Source organism: Oncorhynchus masou, chromosome 5 (genome assembly GCF_036934945.1).
Source record: "Oncorhynchus masou masou isolate Uvic2021 chromosome 5, UVic_Omas_1.1, whole genome shotgun sequence".
NCBI classification, from domain to species: Eukaryota; Metazoa; Chordata; class Actinopteri; order Salmoniformes; family Salmonidae; genus Oncorhynchus; species Oncorhynchus masou.
The window spans coordinates 46,690,525-46,710,071 of record NC_088216.1 but is presented as its reverse complement, the minus strand read 5'-3'; the positions used below and the strand labels follow the sequence as shown (position 1 = coordinate 46,710,071).

Sequence of the window (19,547 nt, the reverse complement as noted above, 5' to 3'; positions counted from 1 at the left end):
TGGGCAGATCATTGTTCTTGCGACGCAGACAATGATACTGTGGTGACCTTAAACCAATACATAGCCACCTTTTTCAAGATGCTCAGACATCATGGCGTAACGGTTAAGGTGTTGCCTTGAGTCGCTGGATCCAGGCTACATTGGTGTCAGAAGTAGGATGGTGCCCATGTAAGGTCAGTCTCCTGAAGGAAGGGGTAATGAGGTTCGAGTCCACACCCCCACTGAATTCGCTACAATACAGTATCTCAATTTAGCTTCTTACATTTACATTCATTACATTTAAGTCATTTAGCAGACGCTCTTATCCAGAGCGACTTACAAATTGGTGAATTCACCTTCTGACATCCAGTGGAACAGCCACTTTACAATAGTGCATCTAAATCATTAGGGGGGTGAGAAGGATTTATCCTATCCTAGGTATTTCTTGAAGAGGTGGGGTTTCAGGTGTCTCCGGAAGGTGGTGATTGACTACGCTGTCCTGGCGTCGTGAGGGAGTTTGTTCCACCATTGGGGGGCCAGAGCAGCGAACAGTTTTGACTGGGCTGAGCGGGAACTGTACTTACAAACATACATTTGTAATTTATTTCCACTGTCAAGTCTTAGGTATATTACACACACATTTCTGTGTACGCATATGAATAGATGCACACAGGGCTTTATATGAAGCACATTTATTTCAAAAAATGTTATGCCGGTATGTGCATAACAAAAACAAAATTATCAAGCCTTTGGATCAGTGTATGGGTACCCCACCCTGATTGGCTATGGAGACATTCCTCAGTTCAGTGGGCGGGGCTCAAACACTTAATTGGCAGGTATGACAACAATAGGTTGCATGGCAGTACAAGTTCAAAGGAAGTGTTGATATGGCAGATTCACTCATGTACAAAAAAAAACTTTTCCATAACCCCATCATTGAATACTGACAAAAACATGACTCACTTTAAGACAAATTAAAAGCATTACACCTTTAGTAGAAAATGGGGAGCACAGTCTTTTGTGGGGCAGAGGGGGAATAGATTAATTTCTTCTGCCTTGCCCCCAGTAGGAGGCAGAGTCCCTCATGCCTCCCTTTACAGTAGGAGGCATTTATTTCTCGGCTTCCCCCGCCGGGCCTGTAGCGCCGCCCTGGTGGCCATCTCAAACACTTCCCTGACGCCATCCTTGGTCTTTGCAGAGCACTCCATGTAGCCGAAGGCACTGATCCGGTTCGCCATGTCACGTCCCTCCTCTGGCTTCACAGGCTCCTGTTGTGGGGTGGGGGAGAATTAGGCGTGTGTGTTCTTGTTTTCCTACATTAGTCCCACGAAAAAAGGTAGTAAAATAATTACTGTTCTAAAATGTCCTTAAATTTGTTAATTCTGACTTAAGTCCTATTTTAAACTTAAAGCTACATGTATCCTTTTGGGCGACCTGACCATATTCATATAGAAATGTGAGTCTAAGAAGCGATAGATCTGTTCTGTGTGTGCTACTTCTATGCTTCCTGGTCAGAAGTTTTGTTTTTGCTTCTTACTTTTGGTTTTGTACACCAGCTTCAAACAGTCTGCTTTTCAAATTCATCCCAAAGGTGTTCGATGGGGTTGAGGACAGGGCCCTGTATGGACCTTGCTTTGTGCACGGGGCATTGTCATGCGAAACAGGAAAGGGCCTTCCCCAAACTTGCCACAAAGCTGGAAGCACAGAATAGTCTCAAATGTAATCGTACGTTGTAGCGTTACAATTTCCCTTCACTGGAAGTAAGGGGCCTAGCCTGAGCGATGAAAACAGCCCCAGACTATTATTCCTCCTCCACAAAAACTTTACAGTTGGCACAATGCATTCGGGCAGGTAGCGTTCACCTGGCATCCGCCAAATCTAGATTAGTCCGTCGGACTGCCAGATGGTGAAGCGTGATTCGTCACTTCAGAGAATCAGTTTCCACTGCTCCAGAGTTTAATGGCAGCAAACTTTGCATCACTCCAGCAGATGCTTGGCGATCTTAGGCTTGGAAACCCATTTCATGAAACTCACAACTAACAGTTATTTTGCGGACGATGCTTCCAGAGGCAGTTTAACTCGGTAGTTAGTGTTGCAACCGAGGACAGCAGACTTTTACGTGCTTCAGCACACGGTTTTGCCGTTCTGTGAGCTTGTGTGGCCTACCACTTCACAGCTGAGCCGTTGTTGCTCTTAGACGATTCCACTTAACAATAACAGCACTTGTTGAACGGGGCAGCTCTAGCAGGGCAGAAATTTGACAAACTGACTTGTTGGAAAGGTGGCATCCCATGACAGTGCCATGTTGAAAGCCACTGAGCCCTTCAGTAAGGTCATTATACTGCCAATGTTTATCTATGGAGATTGCATGCCTGTGTGCTCGATTTTATACACCTGTCAGCAATGGGTGTGACTGAAATGATCGAATCCACTCATTTAAAAGGGTGTCCACATACTTTTATAGTGTATATGTGATTGTATACAAATGCAAGCAAGGTTTGAAATGATTATGCTTTAGTCATATTTTTGTTCAGTTAAACAACAAATTATTTGAAATTATGTTCCGGCCCCCTGACCATCCGCTCAAGAAAAGATAGGCTTGCAGCTGAATCTATTTGATGATCCCAGCCCTACACAACTAAGGTGAGTGTCTTCTTTTCTTAGAATTGTTCTCAACAGTCAATATAACCTACAGGTGATATTTGCTGTTATGCACAATGGCAACATGGTCTGGGTAAAGGCGCAACTGTTTTCTAGAAGTCTGGCTTTTTTTCAGACTCGGGAGAGGTCAGACTATTTGAATTTTCAAGCCTGATGACAATTGTAGTGTGTGTGTGTGTAACTGACTGTACCTGCTTCATCTTGGCTAGCTCTCTGCGGGTGTGCTCGTCGTTACGCAGGTCCTTTTTGTTGCCCACTAGGATGATGGGAACGTTAGGGCAGAAGTGTTTGACCTCTGGAGTCCATTTCTCTGGGATGTTTTCTACACAGGAGAGAAGGGCAGAAATCAAGAGAATACTAATCAAGGCTGTCCAGGTACAATTCCTCTGTGTGTGTGTGCAAGTGTGCCTTACAAGTCTGTCAAAGCTCTGTCACCAAAACAAGGGCCCGTGTCACAAAACAGAATCTCCCTGCATGTGTATATACAGTTGAAGTCGGAAGTTAACATACACTTAGGTTGGAGTCATTAACTTGTTTTTCAACCACTTCACACATTTCTTGTTAACAAACTATAGTTTGGGCAAGTCGGTTAAGACATCTACTTTGTGCATGACACAAGTCATTTTTCCAAAAATTGTTTAGACAGTGAAATAATCTCACAATTCCAGTGGGTCAGAAGTTTACATACACTAAGTTGACTGCCTTTAAACAGCTTGGAAAATTCCAGAAAATTGTCATGCCTTTAGAAGCTACTGATAGGCTAATTGACAATTTGAGTCATTTGGAGGTGTACCTGTGGATGTATTTCAAGGCCAACCTTTAAACCCAGTGCCTCTTTGCTTGACATCATGGAAAAATCCAAAGAAATCAGCCAAGACCTCAAAAACATTGTGGACTTCCACAAGTCTGGTTCATCCTTGGGAGCAATTTACCAGTACCATATTCATCTGTACAAACAATAGTACGCAAGTATACACACCATGGGACCACGCAGCCGTCATACCGCTCAGGAAGGGCTCTGTCTCCTAGAGATTAATGTACTTTGAGTGAAAAGTGCAAATCAATCCCAGAACAGCAGCAAAGGACCTTGTGAGGATGCTGGAGGAAGCAGGTACAAAAGTATCCATACCCACAGTAAAACGAGTCCTATATTGACATAAGCTGAAAGGCCGCTCAGCAAGGAAGAAGCCATTGCTCCAAAACCGCCATAAAAAAGCCAGACCAAGGTTTGCAACTGCACATGGGGACAGAGATTGTACTTTTGAGATATGTTCTCTGGTCTGATGAAACAAAAATAGTTTGGCCATCGTTATGTTTGGAGGAAAAAGGGGGAGGCTTGCAAGCCGAAGAACACCATCCCAACCGTGAAGCACAGGGGTGGAAGCATCATGTTGTGGGGGTGCTTTGCTGCAGGAGGGTCTGGTGCTCTTCACAAAATAGATGGCATCATGAGGGAAATCGTGTGGATATATTGAAGCAACATCTCAAGACATCAGTCAGGAAGTTAAAGCTTGGTCGCAAATGGGTCTTCCAAATGGACAATGACCCCAAACATACTTCCAAAGTTGTGGCAAAATGGCTTAAGGATAACAAAAGGTATTGGAGTGGCCATCACAAAGCCCTGACCTCAATCCTATTGAAGATTTGTGGGCAGAACTGAAAAAGCGTGTGCGAGCAAGGAGGCCTAGAAACCTGACTCAGTTACACCAGCTCTGTCAGGAGGAATGGGCCAAAATTCACCCAACTTATGTGGGAAGCTCGTGGAAGGCTACTCGAAACATTTGACCCAAATTAAAACAATGTAAAGGCAATGCTACCAAATACTAATTGAGTGTATGTAAACTTCTGACCCACTGGGAATGTGATGAAATAAATAAAAGCTGAAATAAATCACTATTATTCTGACATTTCACATTCTTAAAATAAAGTGGGGATGTTAACTGACCTAAGACAGGGAATTTTGTCTAGGACTAAATGTCAGGAATTGTGAAAACCTGAGTTTAAATGCATTTGGCTAAGGTGTATGTAAACTTTCGAGTTCAACTGGATCTGCGTGTTGCGGCATTAAATACTCACCCAAACTGTCAGGGCTATCGATGGAGAAGCACATGAGGATGACATCTGTATCTGGGTAAGATAGGGGGCGGAGCCTATCATAGTCCTCCTGGCCTGCTGTATCCCATAGTGCCAACTCAACCTGCCATAGGATTTCAAGAGACATCAGCCAACTGTGCCCAACTTACCAGTTACAGCTGATACAATGTACGTGACCTACTTGAAAAGGCATGATGCCGAATGGCCAACCTACCATTTCATTATTGATCAGCAACATGACACGTCAGCAACATGACATCATTACACTGCATTGAAAAATCAAATGACTATCTGCCAACACTGTCTGCCACTATTGGCAATGTATGCAAGCCTTGAGGGAGGATGCAAATTGGGAGGAGGCAATGGCAGTGTTGGCAGATGTGAATTCTGTTGATTGTCCTACAGGTTGAAAAAACAAAGGGAGGGGACTTTTTTCACCTGTTTGCTGTCGACCTCAATGTCAGCGACATAGTTCTCGAAGACAGTGGGCACGTAGACCTCGGGGAACTGGTCTTTACTGAAGACGATGAGCAGACACGTCTTCCCACATGCGCCATCTCCCACTATGACCAGCTTCTTTCGGATGGCTGCCATGACTGGACAAATGATAGAGAACATTGAGAGACGGGCATAAATACATTGCAGGTCAAAGAGTTGGAGCATGGATGGTACTGACAACAGATGTCAAGTCCTGCATGGGCCACATATTACGTAGTTCAGGTGTCTCCAACCCTGTTCCTGGAGAGCACCCCAACCCCAATTGTAACTCACCTGAGTCAGCTTATCAACCTGCTAATTATTAGAATCAGGTGCGCTAGATGAGGGTTGGAATGAACACCTACAGGACAGTAGATCTCCAGGAACAGGGTCTGAGAGCCATGCAGTTAATAATTAGGATTTGTTGTTAGATGTAGCAAATGGTGGAACTGTCCTTCGAAAATAAATCCCTGTTAAAAGCCTAGCTCTCTCACTTCAAAATAAGATTTTTGTTTTTAAATCGTTGATTAATTCATGATTGGGAAAACTCTCCTGCAAGATTTGTGAACCCTGAAACCAAGCCATAGTTGTGTCTTGTCATGAAACCCCTTAAATAATATTATATGACTGAAATGTTAACTAAATTTAGCCAGAACATAACCTTCGTAGCTAGCCATCTACCCCCTGACTAGTAAACAACTTTGAAGAAGTTAACGTTAGTTTGATTAGCCACAATATGATGATGAATTCAGCTAGACAACCAACAAATGGTGTTATTGACTTGTTAATTGTTTACTCTGTGTGTCTGTTCACACTGCTATGCTTTATCTTGGCCAGGTCGCAGTTGTAAATGAGAACTTGTTCTCAACTAGCCTACCTGGTTAAATAAAGGTGAAATAAAAAATAAATAAAAAACATACCCAGCTAGCTAACTTGGCTAGGATAGTTAGTTAGCAACTTTAATTTTGTATTGTGCTAGTTTAGCTAACGTTAACTAGGTATAGCTAGCTGGTCAACAAACGTGTGATGAATAATTCATGCGGACCATATCTGATACTACAGGGCATGAATACCACGTAAACAACAGAACTAACTATTTGAATCAGGTAATCAAAAATAACTGATTTGCTAACGTTAACCTAGCAAGCCATTAGAGGCGGAAGTGATGGGGTGGCTAACTTGCTAGCTGGCAATATTGCAGCTAGAGGAAAATACATGTATATAGCGATACCGGATTAACTAGCTAGCTTTTAATGCGGTTATATTACTGCAATATTGGTTAATGAGTTATGTTGGTTAGATAATTAGCCTTACCTGACCAATAGGTAGCTAGATTGTTGTTCTCTGGATAATGTCTCGGCCTCAGGCTTGACTTGCTAGCTCTGTCCCAACCTTATTTGAGGGGGTGCACTGAAACAGACACACATGTGAACTAGCCATAATAAGGATTAGCCACAATAGTGGAATTTGCAGGTTGCCTTTAAAATAAAAGTCCCTCATTGAAAGTGATACAAATGGATACAAATATCGGAATCATGCCATATTTGGACTAGATCATGCTAAACAAGTTTGGAATGTTATATAAATTCAACAAAATAATTTTGTAGCCTAGTGGTTAGAGCGTTGTACTAGTAACCGGAAGGTTGCAAGTTCAAACCCCCGAGCTGACAAGGTCCAAATCTGTCGTTCTGCCCCTGAACAGGCAGTTAACCCACTGTTGCTAGGCCGTCATTGAAAATAAGAATTTGTTCTTAACTGACTTGCCTGGTTAAATAAAGGTAAAATAAAATAAAATAAAAACAACAAATGAGTTGAAATCACGCTGCATTGATTTTTCAAGCAGAAATGTGCATCCTGTAGCTCTAACTACAAAACGTTTTGGGACACTGTAAAGTCCATGGAGAACAAGAGCACCTCCTCCCAGCCGCCCACTGCACTGAGGCTAGGCAACACAGTCACCACCGATAAATCCATGATAATCGAACATTTCAAAAAGCATTTCTCTATGGCTGGCCATGCTTTCCTCCTGGCTACCCCAACCCAGACCAACAGCTCCGCACCCCTCGCAGCTTGCCCGAGCCTCCCCATCTTCTCCTTCACCCAAATCCAGATAGCAGATGTTCTGAAAGAGCTGCAAAACCTGGACCCGTACTAAGCAGCTGGGCTAGACCCTCTCTTTCTAAAGTTATCCACCGCCATTGTTGCAACCCCTATTACGAGTCTCTTCAACCTCTCTTTCGTTTCGTCCGAGATCCCTAAAGATTGGAAAGCTGCCGCGGTCATCCCCCTCTTCAAAGGGGGTGACACTCTAGACCCAAACTGTTACAGACCTATATCCATCTTGTCCTGCCTTTCTAAAGTCTTTGAAAGCCAAGTTAACAAACAGATCACCAACCATTTCGAATCCCACCGTACCTTCTCCGCTGGTCACGGGTGCACCTCAGCCACGCTCAAGGTACTAAACAATATAACCGCCATCGCTAAATGACAGTACTGTTCAGCCGTCTTCATCGACTTGGCCAAGGCTTTCGACTCTGTCAATCACCGTATTCTTATGGGCAGACTCAATAGCCTTGGTTTCTCAAATGACTGCCTCGCCTGGTTCACCAACAGGGCCTGTTGTCCGGTCCTCTGGCAGTCTCTATGGGGGTGCCACAGGGTTCAATTCTCTGGACTATTATTTTCTCTGTATATATCAACGATGTCGCTCTTGTTGCGGGCGATTCCCTGATCCATCTCTACGCAGACAACATCATTCTGTATGCATCTGGCCCTTTGGACACTGTTAACAAACCTCCAAACGAGCTTCAATGCCATACAACACTCCTTCCGTGGCCTCTAACTGCTCTTAAACGCTAGCAAAACCAATTGCATGCTTTTCAACCATTCGCTGCACACGCCCGCCCGACAAGCATCACTACTCGGTTCTGACCTAGAATACTTGTACAACTACAAAAACCTAGGTGTCTGGCTAGACTGCAAACACTCCTTCCAGACTCATATCAAACATCTCCAATCCAAAATCAAATCCATAATCGGCTTTCTATTTTGCAACAAAGCCTCCTTCACTCATGCCGCCAAACTTGCCCTCTTAAACTGACTATCCTACCAATCCTCGACTTCAGCGATGTCATCTACAAAATAGCTTCCAATACTCTACTCAGCAAATTGGATGCAGTCTATCACAGTGCCATCCGTTTTGTCACCAAAGCGCCTTATACCACCCACCACTGCGACCTGTATGCTCTAGTCGGCTGGTCCTCGCTACATATTCATCGCCAGACCCACTGGCTCCAGGTTATCTATAAGTCTATGCTAGGTAAAGCTCCACCTTATCTCAGCTCACTGGTCACGATAACAACACCCACCTATAGCATGCGCCCGAGCAGGTATATCTCACTGGTCATCCCCAAAGCCAACATCTCCTTTGGCTGCCTTTCCTTACAGTTCTCTGCTGCCAGTGACTAGAATGAATTGCAAAAATTGCTGAAGCTGGAGACTTACATTTCCCTCACTAACTTTAAACATCAGCCATCTGAGCAGCTAACCGATCGCTGCAGCTGTACATAGTCCATACGTAAATAGCCCACCCAATCTACCTACCTCATCCCCATATTGTTTTTATTTACTTTGCTGCTCTTTTGCACACCAGTATCACAACAAACCACCATCTGCTCATCATCTTCTGCTCATCTATCACTCCAGTGTTAATCTGCTAAATTGTAATTACTTTGCTACTATGGCCTATTTATTGCCATACCTCCTCATGCCATTTGCACACACTGTAAATAGACTTTCTTTTTTTTCTATTGTGTTATTGAATGTATGCTTGTTTATCCCATGTGTAACTCTCTGTTGTTGTTTCTGTCGCACTGCTTTGCTTTATCTTGGCCAGGTCGCAGTTGTAAATGAGAACTTGTTCTCAACTAGCTTACATGGTTAAATAAAGGTTAAATTAAAATTAAAATTGGGGGCATACTTACATTTTACTATACAGCCTTACCTATTCACAAAATTGGGTATCAGCCCACTCAATGACACCAACAAAAAACACAACTGTGAAGAGTTTTTCTTTTTACAAATATTAGCGTTGTAGCACTTATTGTGGGACTTTAGCTGTGGGAATTCACCTCACTATTCAGCACATGTACGTATTGAACATTCATATTGCAATGTGGGAAATCACCTCCCCAGTCAGCCACACTACGCTTACTAGTCAACCTACTATGCATATTAGACTTTCATATTGCACTGTACTGTCACTGAGTAGACTGATACCACATTTCAGTGATCCACAATCCATAGGTAAGGCTGTACAGTGCAATATGAATGTCCAATACACATAGTAGGTTGACTGGTAAGATTAACGTGGCTCATTTCACAGTGGTTTCAGAGTCCCGCAATATGAGCTTCGACACTAATATTGGTTCAACTGATATGTTTTTTTTTTGTCAAATGAACTAACTGCTGTTTTTTTGTTGAATTTATATAACATAATTCCAACTTTTGTTCTCTCTTATCTAGCCCAAATATGGCATGATACCACAATTTGTATCCATTTGTATTACTTTCAATTAGAGATTTTAATTTTGAAGGCGAACCGCATATTCCATTATTGTGGCTAAGCCTTATTGTGGCTAGCTTTACATAGGTGAAACAGACCAATGAGGAAGAGGGAGGAGGGCTGGTGGTAGAAAAAGCTTTGATGGGAAAAAGTCGGACAGAAATGATTGGGTACAGTCAGGGTTTCTTCTCTCTGGGTAGAAAGGGACTGAAACCACACAGTTTAGAACCTACGCCAGGGGTGCCCGTGCCCCATTGTCTAGACTGCAATATGTGTGTTTTTTGTTGTCACAAAATAGACTTATGCCGGATTCATGTGCTCGTAGTCAGAACTATTAAACTCAAATTTCCGACTTGATAACTGGATGAACGCGGCACGTAAAGTTGACAAAATAGTCAGCCTGTCTCTAATGCTTCACAATGCTGTGTGTGTGTGTGTGTGTGTGTGTGCCCGTGCAGGTTAATGTTCATGTGCGTCTGTGTGTGTGTTTGTATGCGCTTCTGTTTGTACGTGTGAGTGAGTGTGAGTACACCCCATCCTCTGTTGGTGTATTAATAACCATGGCTCTGGCTCTAATCCTGATAAGAGATGTTCTCAGCATAGCTTAAATCCACTTCATGGAAACCACCTCAGGCATAATGTGTCCGTGGAAATGCTCCCAGCAAAGCGCTCAATGCTAACAATTTTGCCATGTAAGTGTTTTATGAAACCTGTTGTGTTTCATTTTCATCAGCATCCTTCCATCTGTGAAAGATAATAGGGCGTACCGCAGCAAGGTGTTGGTTTTATTATTACACTATCTATAATTCCTGGTAGAGTAATTACTCCCCTTTTCAGTTTACTGCTACCTTCTATAAGTCTGTTAATGATGGTTTAGAATAGATTATGGGTTAGACAAGATGAACAAGAGACATCTTTTATTACAATTTTTACTATAAAATATATTTATTTGCATTAATTGACAAATAATTCATATAATGTAATTCTTATAAAATCCTTGACAAAATATTAAAGTAAACAGTATAAATGTTTATATAAATTTAATTTTAGGAGTCTGGTTCATGTGTGTCTGTATGAGAAGCCCAAGGCCCAGTGAGATGTGTATAGTTCTACTCTTCCCAGACAACACTGCACTTTGCTTCCCATGGTGCCACTGTCCGGCTGAGCTGAGGCCATTTCTGACCCTATAAGCAAAAGGTAATAACCTCTGGCCCTCAATGGGAGGACCCTAGAGCTGCTGTGTGCCCCTCCTTGGGCAGGGATGGTTGCCAGATGACCATCATACGTCATACCTGGAAGGGGTAGTCCTGAAGGTAGCGCACTAGTGGGCATGGCAGGGGCAGCTGGTACGGACAGTCAGTGTGGTGGTTGATGGTGAGGCGGGTAAGGTGCTGGAGGGAGGGGAAGGCCTGGGGTAGGGGACGCAGCAGCTTAAGCAGTACTGCATTGCCCTTCACTGCGGGCTGGGGCGACCTGGGTTTGGCTTTAGGTTGAGAAGGGTCCTCCACGTAATGCTGTACAAGGCTGCAGACATCAGGGAAGGACAGCAAGTGAGGGGGGCCTGGAGAGCTGGAGTCCAGCCGGAACCGACCCCCGATGTACTCAATGCGTACATTGGTGGGGCCAAAGGCCGTCTTCACTGACAGGGTCAGCATGTAGAGGGGGTGGCTGCTATCGCGTACCAGGAAGGTTCCCGCTGACATCTTCAGAAGAGCGTCTCGAGCCTCACTGGCTGAAATAGACCCCCAGTACCAACCTGGAGCCAGAAACAGACCCACATGTTACTACACATGACTACTGTGTTGTAAATCATCTTACAGCATCTACACAGACTTTAACACTGACACACACACACAAAGTAATGTCATACTTTCCAGGTCCATACCCAAACAGTTCGAACTACTAATTTTAAAAATTAATCTCTCCAGAAATAAGTCTCTCACTGTTGCCGCCTGCTACTGACCCCCCTCAGCTCCCAGCTGTGCCCTGGACACCATTTGTGAATTGATCGCCCCCATCTAGCTTCAGAGTTTGTTCTGTTAGGTGACCTAAACTGGGATATGCTTAACACCCCGGCAGTCCTACAATCTAAGCTAGATGCCCTCAATCTCACACAAATCATCAAGGAACCCACCAGGTACAACCCTAAATCTGTAAACAAGGGCACCCTCATAGACGTTATCCTGACCAAATGGCACTCCAAATACACCTCCACTGTCTTCAATCAGGATCTCAGCGATCACTGCCTCATTGCCTGTATCCTACAGGTCCGCAGTCAAACGACCACCCCTTATCACTGTCAAACGCTCCGTAAAACACTTCTGCGAGCAGGCCTTTCTAATTGACCTGGCCCGGGTATCCTGGAAGGATACTGACCTCATCCCGTCAGTTGAGGATGCCTGGTCGTTCTTTAAAAGTAACTTCCTCACCATCTTAGATAAGCATGCTCCGTTCAAAAAAGGCAGAACTAAGAACAGATATAGCCCCTGGTTCACTCCAGACTTGACTGCCCTCGACCAGCATAAAAACATTCTGTGGCGGACTGCAATAGCATCGAATAGTCCCTGCGATATGCAACTGTTCAGGGAAGTCAGGAACCAATACACGCAGTCAGGTAATAACCTCTGGCCCTCAATGGGAGGACGCTAGAGCTGCTGTGTGCCCTTCCTTTGACAGGGATGGTTGCCAGATGGCCATCATACGTCATACCTGGAATGGGTAGTCTTGAAGGTAGCGCACTAGAGGGCATGGCAGGGGGTACTTTTTCAAGCAGAAATTTGCATCCTGTAGCTCTAACTTCAAAAAGTTCTGGGACACTGTAAAGTCCATGGAGAACAAGAGCACCTCCTCCCAGCTGTCCACTGCACTGAGGCTAGGTAACCAACCATGGATAAATCCATGATAATCGAAAACTTCAACAAGCATTTCTCAACGGCTGGCCATGCCTTCCTCCTGGCTACTCCAACCTCGGCCAACAGGTCCCCCCCCATACCCCCCGCAGCTACTCGCCCAAGCCTCCCAGCTTCTCCTTTACCCAAATCCAGATAGCAGATGTTCTGAAAGAGCTGCAAAACCTGGACCCGTACAAATCAGCTGGGCTTGACAATCTGGACCCTCTATTTCTGAAACTATCCGCCGCCATTGTCGCAACCCCTATTACCAGCCTGTTCAACCTCTCTTTCATATCGTCTGAGATCCCAAGGACCGGAAAGCTGCCGCGGTCATCCCGCTCTTCAAAGGGGGAGACACCCTGGACCCAAACTGTTACAGACCTATATCCATCCTGCCCTGCCTATCTAAGGTCTTCAAAAGCCAAGTCAACAAACAGATCACTGACCATCTCGAATCCCACCGTACCTTCTCCGCTGTGCAATCTGGTTTCCGAGCCGGTCACGGGTGCACTTCAGCCACGCTAAAGGTACTAAACGATTTCATAACCGCCATCGATAAAACACAGCACTGTGCAGCCGTCTTCATCGACCTGGCCAAGGCTTTCGACTCTGTCAGTCACCATATTCTTATCGGCAGACTCAGTAGCCTCGGTTTTTCTAATGACTGCCTTGCCTGGTTCTCCAACTACTTTGCAGACAGAGTTCAGTGTGTCAAATCGGAGGGCATGTCGTACGGTCCTCTGGCAGTCTCTATGGGGGTGCCACAGGGTTCAATTCTCGGGCCGACTCTTTTCTCTGTATATATCAATGATGTTGCTCTTGCTGCGGGCGATTCCCTGATCCAACTCTACGCAGACAACACCATTCTGTATACTTCTGGCCCTTCCTTGGACACTGTGCTATCTAACCTCCAAACGAGCTTCAATGCCATACAACACTCCTTCCGTGGCCTCCAACTGCTCTTAAACGCTAGTAAAACCAAATGCATACTTTTCAACCATTCGCTGCCTGCACCCGCACGCCCAACTTGCATCACCACCCTGGATGGTTCCGACCTAGAATATGTGGACATCTATAAGTACCTAGGTGTCTGGCTAGACTGTAAACTCTCCTTCCAGACTCATATCAAACATCTCCAATCCAAAATCAAATCTAGAATCGGCTTTCTATGACACAACAAAGCCTCCTTCACTCACGCCGCCAAACTTACCCTAGTAAAACTGACTATCCTACCGATCCTCGACTTCGGCGATGTCATCTACAAAATGGCTTCCAATACTCTACTCAGCAAACTGGATGCAGTTTATCACAGTGCCATCCACTTTGTTACTAAAGTACCTTATACCACCCACCACTGCGACCTGTATGCCCGAGTCGGCTGGCCCTCGCTACATACTTCATACAACATATTCGTCGCAAGACCCACTGGCTCTAGGTCATCTACAAGTCTATGCTAGGTAAAGCACCGCCTTATCTCAGTTCACTGGTCACGATGGCAACACCCACCCATAGCACGCGCTCCAGCAGGTGTATCTCACTGATCATCCCTAAAGCCAACAACTCATTTGGCCGCCTTTCCTTCCAGTTCTCTGCTGCCTGTGACTGGAACGAATTGCAAAAATCGTTGAAGTTGGAGACTTTTATCTCCCTCACCAACTTTAAACATCTGCTATCTGAGCAGCTAACCGATTGCTGCAGCTGTACATAGTCCATCGGTAAATAACCCACCCAATTTACCTACCTCATCCCCATACTGTTTTTATTTATTTACTTTTCTGCTCTTTTGCACACCAGTATCTCTACCTGCACATGTTCATCTGATCATTTATCACTCCAGTGTTAATCTGCTAAATTGTAATTATTCGCCTACCTCCTCATGCCTTTTGCACACAATGTATATAGACTCTTTTTTTAATTCTTCTACTGTGTTATTGACTTGTTTATTATTTACTCCATGTGTAACTCTGTGTTGCTGTCTGTTCACACTGCTATGCTTTACCTTGGCCAGGTCGCAGTTGTAAATGAGAACTTGTTCTCAACTAGCCTACCTGGTTAAATAAAGGTGAAATAAAAAATAAAAAAAATAAAAAACATACCCAGCTAGCTAACTTGGCTAGGATAGTTAGTTAGCAACTTTAATTTTGTATTGTGCTAGTTTAGCTGGTCAACAAATGTGTGATGAATAATTCCTGCGGACCATATCTGATACTACAGGGCACGAATACTACGTAAACAACAGAACTAACTATTTGAATCAGGTAATCAAAAATAACTGATTTGCTAACGTTAACCTAGCAAGCCATTAGAGGCGGAAGTGATGGGGTGGCTAACTTGCTAGCTGGCAATATATATTTTTTTTAAACACACATACACACAATGGGGGAGGGGGCATGGATTAAAAGTGGTGTGTTAAGAGACTGAAAAACAGCTTCTATCTCAAGGCCATCAGACTGTTAAATAGCCATCACTAGCACATAGAGGCTGCTGCCTATATACATAGACTTGAAATCACTGGCCACTTTAAGAAACGGAACACTACTCACTTTAATAATGTTTACATATCTTGCATTACTCATCTCATATGAATATACTGTATTCTATACTATTCTACTGTATCTTAGTCTATGCCACTCTGACTTTGCTCGTCCATATATTTATATATTCTTAATTACATTATTCTACATAGATTTGTGTATTGGGAATATGTTGTAACATTTTTAGATATTACTTGTTAGATATTACTGCACTGTTGGAGCTAGAAACACAAGCATTTCACTACACCCGCAATAACATCTGCTAAACACGTGTATGTGACCAATAACAATAGATTTGATTTGATTTAGCAGGCGTACCTGAGTTCTGCAGGTACTGGAAGGTGTTGGTTATGCAGCAGAGGTCCTCTGTAGAGTCGTAGAGAGGGGCCGCTGGATTCTGACATGACCCTCCTCTCTCACCATGATCCTGCTGCATGCTGCTCATCGTCCTGACAATCATATCCGGAGGTGGCCCTGGCAACAGAGCCCTGAGGTGAGGAAAGGATTGTCCATTTAGTGCATGGATAGGATAGGCTGTAACACAATAGTTACTATGGAGACAGAAACATATGTCATAGGCGTGGCAAAATGGTTGTGAATTCCACCCCACAATGTTGGCAAATAAGATAAGTGGTGGGAGGGGGAGAGATTGCTCATGTAGCTTGCTTTGTGTTTGATGTTTATGGAAATAAAAAGCGTGAGCTGTCGGACACCCAGAGAAAATCATGACTGATGAAAATCAGTGAATATCATACTACAAAAACAGTATTTCAAGACTTGGCAAATGGGGATATATGAACCACAGGATATTGGTGGCACCTTAATTGGGGAGGACGGGCTCATGGTAATGTCTTGAGTGGAATCAGTGGAATTGTATCAAATGCATCAAACATATGGTTTCTATGTGTTTGATTCCCTGTCATTCGCTCCGTTCCAGCCATTATTATGAGCCGTCCTCCCTCAGCAGCCTCCACTGATATGAACCCATAGGAAGCACTTTGTTAAACGGTCAGACAGGGTGCAGGAAGGCACTGATGCTGCCATTACATACAATGTGGCAAATGTTATGTATGTAAATGTGTCAGGAATCTGTAGCCTAATGAAGATTCTTTCCTACTTTTAGTATCAACCATCACAGCCGGGGGAAGTACGGGTGCTGAGGGTGCTGCAAACACCCTATGATATATCTAAATACAAATATTAGTGGACAAAATTAGTACACTAGGCCTTTAGTACTCCTGTGTGAGTGGAGAAAAATACTCGTCAGCAGAGCAGAGAAATATACTTGTCAGCTATCCCCTCCCCTGGAGGTCTGGTCCCCCAGATAGCACATGGACACCTAATATGAAAGATATGTTTAGAATGACAGGAAATTATCTTTAACACTAAACCATTTTCTCTCAGCCTCATGGCAAAATGCATAGAATAGCAGGAAATTAGCTCAGAGATTCTTGAAAGTTGGGACAATCCTTGTCTGGCAGGGAAACCTTATTTCTATTGTTGAGAACAAAATATTTTGTTGCATTATTTGAGCTTAAAATGTACATTTATGGGGGATTTTCCAAATACTTTCCATATTATTTATGTTGCCTCTATGCTTGGAAATGCTCTACTCCGGAGCAAAGAATCCCATTTCAAACTATCCAAAAAGTGTTTTGAATTGTAAAAACTGCCTATAATGGATATTAATAATTGAAAAACGATCTTATGTAGTTTTTTTCAATGGTCCTCTGTGACTTTAAAGAATATTTCTCCCAAAACTGTGAATCCTAAAAGATGTCCAGAGATTTGGTCAACGTTGTCAGATTTGTCTAAAATCCTAAATCATGAATGAGCAGGGTCAGCCATACCATAAGGATCCCTTAGGTATGTCCTCATTACATGTCGTGCAATACATTTCCATCAGATTTTTGTTGAAAGAGCTGATAGAAAGGTTTTCATTTGGGGATTTTCAAATGAATCATTTTTCATATTTTACAAATGTTTGTAGTGAACTTTTACATTTACATATGCAAAAATGTCTGTTTTTGAGTATCTGTCATCAACTCCATCAGTGGCTTGTTTCTCTGTTACTGATGGAGTCAATATTTCTTTATATATATTCTGAAATAAATATTTGTATCACTTTTCTGCAACATATGCTTAAAGAATTGAAGTATTTGCTGTGCTTAACCTGTGGGGTAATGTTTGCTTTATGCATTTTGTTTTATGTTCTAAATCTAGAAAAACAAACATGCCAAAATACTAACAAAATTTGCCCTGGAGCATTAAATAGTGTTATAAAACAAAACAAAACATGTTTGGAGATTTGTACTACATATTTTAATTAATCTAATGTTAGAATTAAACAATCAAAAAATGGCATTGTCCCGTCTTTCAAAAATCCCTGAGCTCTAAAACTGCAATATTTTCTCTCAGCCTCATGGCCAAATGTGTTTACTAGCATGAGATATATAAGAAAATGTAGGTCACAAGGTCAAATCCGAATTCTTGACCTGCAATCGCTTCCATTCTGGATAAAAGGTCCATTAACATTCAACGTTTCAGCTAAAAATACAGCCATAATGTGCCGACATTTGTCGATTAAAGGCCTAATTTCATCTTCGAATATAAAATCATAAATATCATAAACCCTTTAATAATTATACTGGCTTTGTTTACACTCCGCCTGATACAACGAATACGATCTCTGCTAATACTGAATTTTGATGTCAAAACTGAAGCTACATTTTCTCAGCACAAGTCAGTGTGAAATTAAAATGAGCATATAGGGAGAAAGCATTATTACCTAGCCTAATAATTGTTCCAACAATACATTTTACTTACCTTTGAACACACAATCATACTGAAATTCAATCCAGTTGAAAAAAATGTGATAGGCTATATAATTATTTAACAGATCCAGTGATTCTTAATTTGTAGGAACAGTCGCTGAGTTCATGCTGTCATGGCGCCAATAATCCGACAAAAAAATGTTTCTCATTAACTCAACAGACTATTCTGATATTTTTCCAAAAATAAAAAAAATCTTAACTTCTTTTGGTGATAAGGAAATGTGTCAGTGTCAACCTTGGCAGAGATAGATAGGCTAGGTCCAACGCAGTGATCCACTCGCCAGACACAACTGTTCTATGTTTTATTCTACAGAAAGACCGCGAGAAAACGCCTCTCCTGTAAATTCAGTTTTGCGGATTGACGGAAGTTCTAGGAATCTAATTCTAAGAATAGCTTTGTATTTCAGCGGCGGCGGTGGCAGGGGCCAATTTTGCCCACTCGGTTTCTCGGAACTGCGCTTATGACCTGCGCTGCTTTTCGATTGGCTCCATACGTGCTCCGTTTACTTCTCTGCCGCGCGACAGGGCTATGGAAGCGGCCCAGCTGGCTTCACAAGTAATGCGCAGCTGATGACTTCCAAGTAGAGGACTTTCCAGAAAAGCTGACTCAAATTGACTGGGCCGCCCCTTTATAACTCAGTGCCAGCAAAGCCACTACACGACACTAAACAATACATTAAATTCACTATAATGGTGACAAACGGTGTCCACAAACTGTTCGGGCCTACATAAAGCTGTCCCAATAGCAGAGCTTTCTTTTCAGCACCATGGAGTGAATCCTTACCACTGCTACACCTGGTTATAAGCAGAGCCTTGTCTGGCAGCAAAACAGTTAATTCAGTCTCATTTACTGCCTTAAAAAAAACACACCTGATAAGGTTAAACAAATGTGGTTTCCACTGACAACTGAGATGTACAAACTATGGCATAAGGGGATGACGAGCGGATGAGGCAATCCTTAATTTCAATTAAGACATTAATGAGCGAGCTAGGATGGAGGTAGTCAATATAACTATTTGTTCAGCACGTTTGAAATGTACAGTGACAGCGTTCAGAACATGGGCCGTTCTTACAATATTCACTCTGTAGTCAGAACCAAAGGATAAATAAAGGGGGCATACAGTGCATTCAGACCCATAGATTCTTTTCCACATTTTCTTACGGTACAGCCTTATTCTAAAATTGACTAAATCATCAATCTACACACAATACCCCATAATTACAAAGAAAAACAGGTTTACATTTTTGCAAATGCATTAAAAAAGAACAACTGAAAAATCACATTTACATAAGTATTCAGAGCCTTTACTCAGTACTTTGTTGAAGCACCTTTGGCAGCGATCAATCTCTGTCAGGTTGTATGGGCAGCATCACTGCACAGCTATTTTCAGGTCTCTCTAGAGATGTTCGATCGGGCTCTGGCTGGGCCACTCAAGGACATTCAGGGACTTGTCCCGAAGCCACTCCTGAGTTGTCTTGGCTGTGTGGTTAGGGTCGTTGTCCTGTTGGAAGG

The 19,547-nt window shown here is 43.0% G+C and overlaps 2 protein-coding genes across 3 annotated transcripts; both read right to left on the bottom strand.

Moving 5' to 3' along the window:
- Nucleotides 1-655: 655 nt before the first annotated feature.
- LOC135539687 (transforming protein RhoA-like) lies at nucleotides 656-6,634 on the bottom strand. 2 transcript variants are annotated; one of them, XM_064965727.1, is made up of 5 exons: nucleotides 6,526-6,634; nucleotides 5,173-5,330; nucleotides 4,717-4,837; nucleotides 2,832-2,962; nucleotides 656-1,247 (listed from the first exon to the last, which is right to left on the bottom strand). In XM_064965727.1, exons 2-5 carry the CDS (start codon nucleotides 5,326-5,328, stop codon nucleotides 1,074-1,076), a joined length of 582 nt encoding a protein of 193 aa, XP_064821799.1. In that variant the 5' UTR covers nucleotides 5,329-5,330; nucleotides 6,526-6,634; the 3' UTR covers nucleotides 656-1,073. The 2 variants fall into 2 exon arrangements, with proteins under 2 accessions (XP_064821799.1, XP_064821800.1); XM_064965728.1 differs by having other exon boundaries at nucleotides 6,531-6,627.
- Nucleotides 6,635-10,683: 4,049 nt separating this feature from the next.
- LOC135527012 (cytokine-inducible SH2-containing protein-like) lies at nucleotides 10,684-18,462 on the bottom strand. The gene is made up of 3 exons (XM_064955681.1): nucleotides 18,027-18,462; nucleotides 15,519-15,688; nucleotides 10,684-11,531 (listed from the first exon to the last, which is right to left on the bottom strand). The coding sequence occupies exons 2-3, from the start codon at nucleotides 15,658-15,660 to the stop codon at nucleotides 11,062-11,064; spliced, it is 612 nt and encodes a 203-aa protein (XP_064811753.1). The 5' UTR covers nucleotides 15,661-15,688; nucleotides 18,027-18,462; the 3' UTR covers nucleotides 10,684-11,061.
- Nucleotides 18,463-19,547: the final 1,085 nt, after the last annotated feature.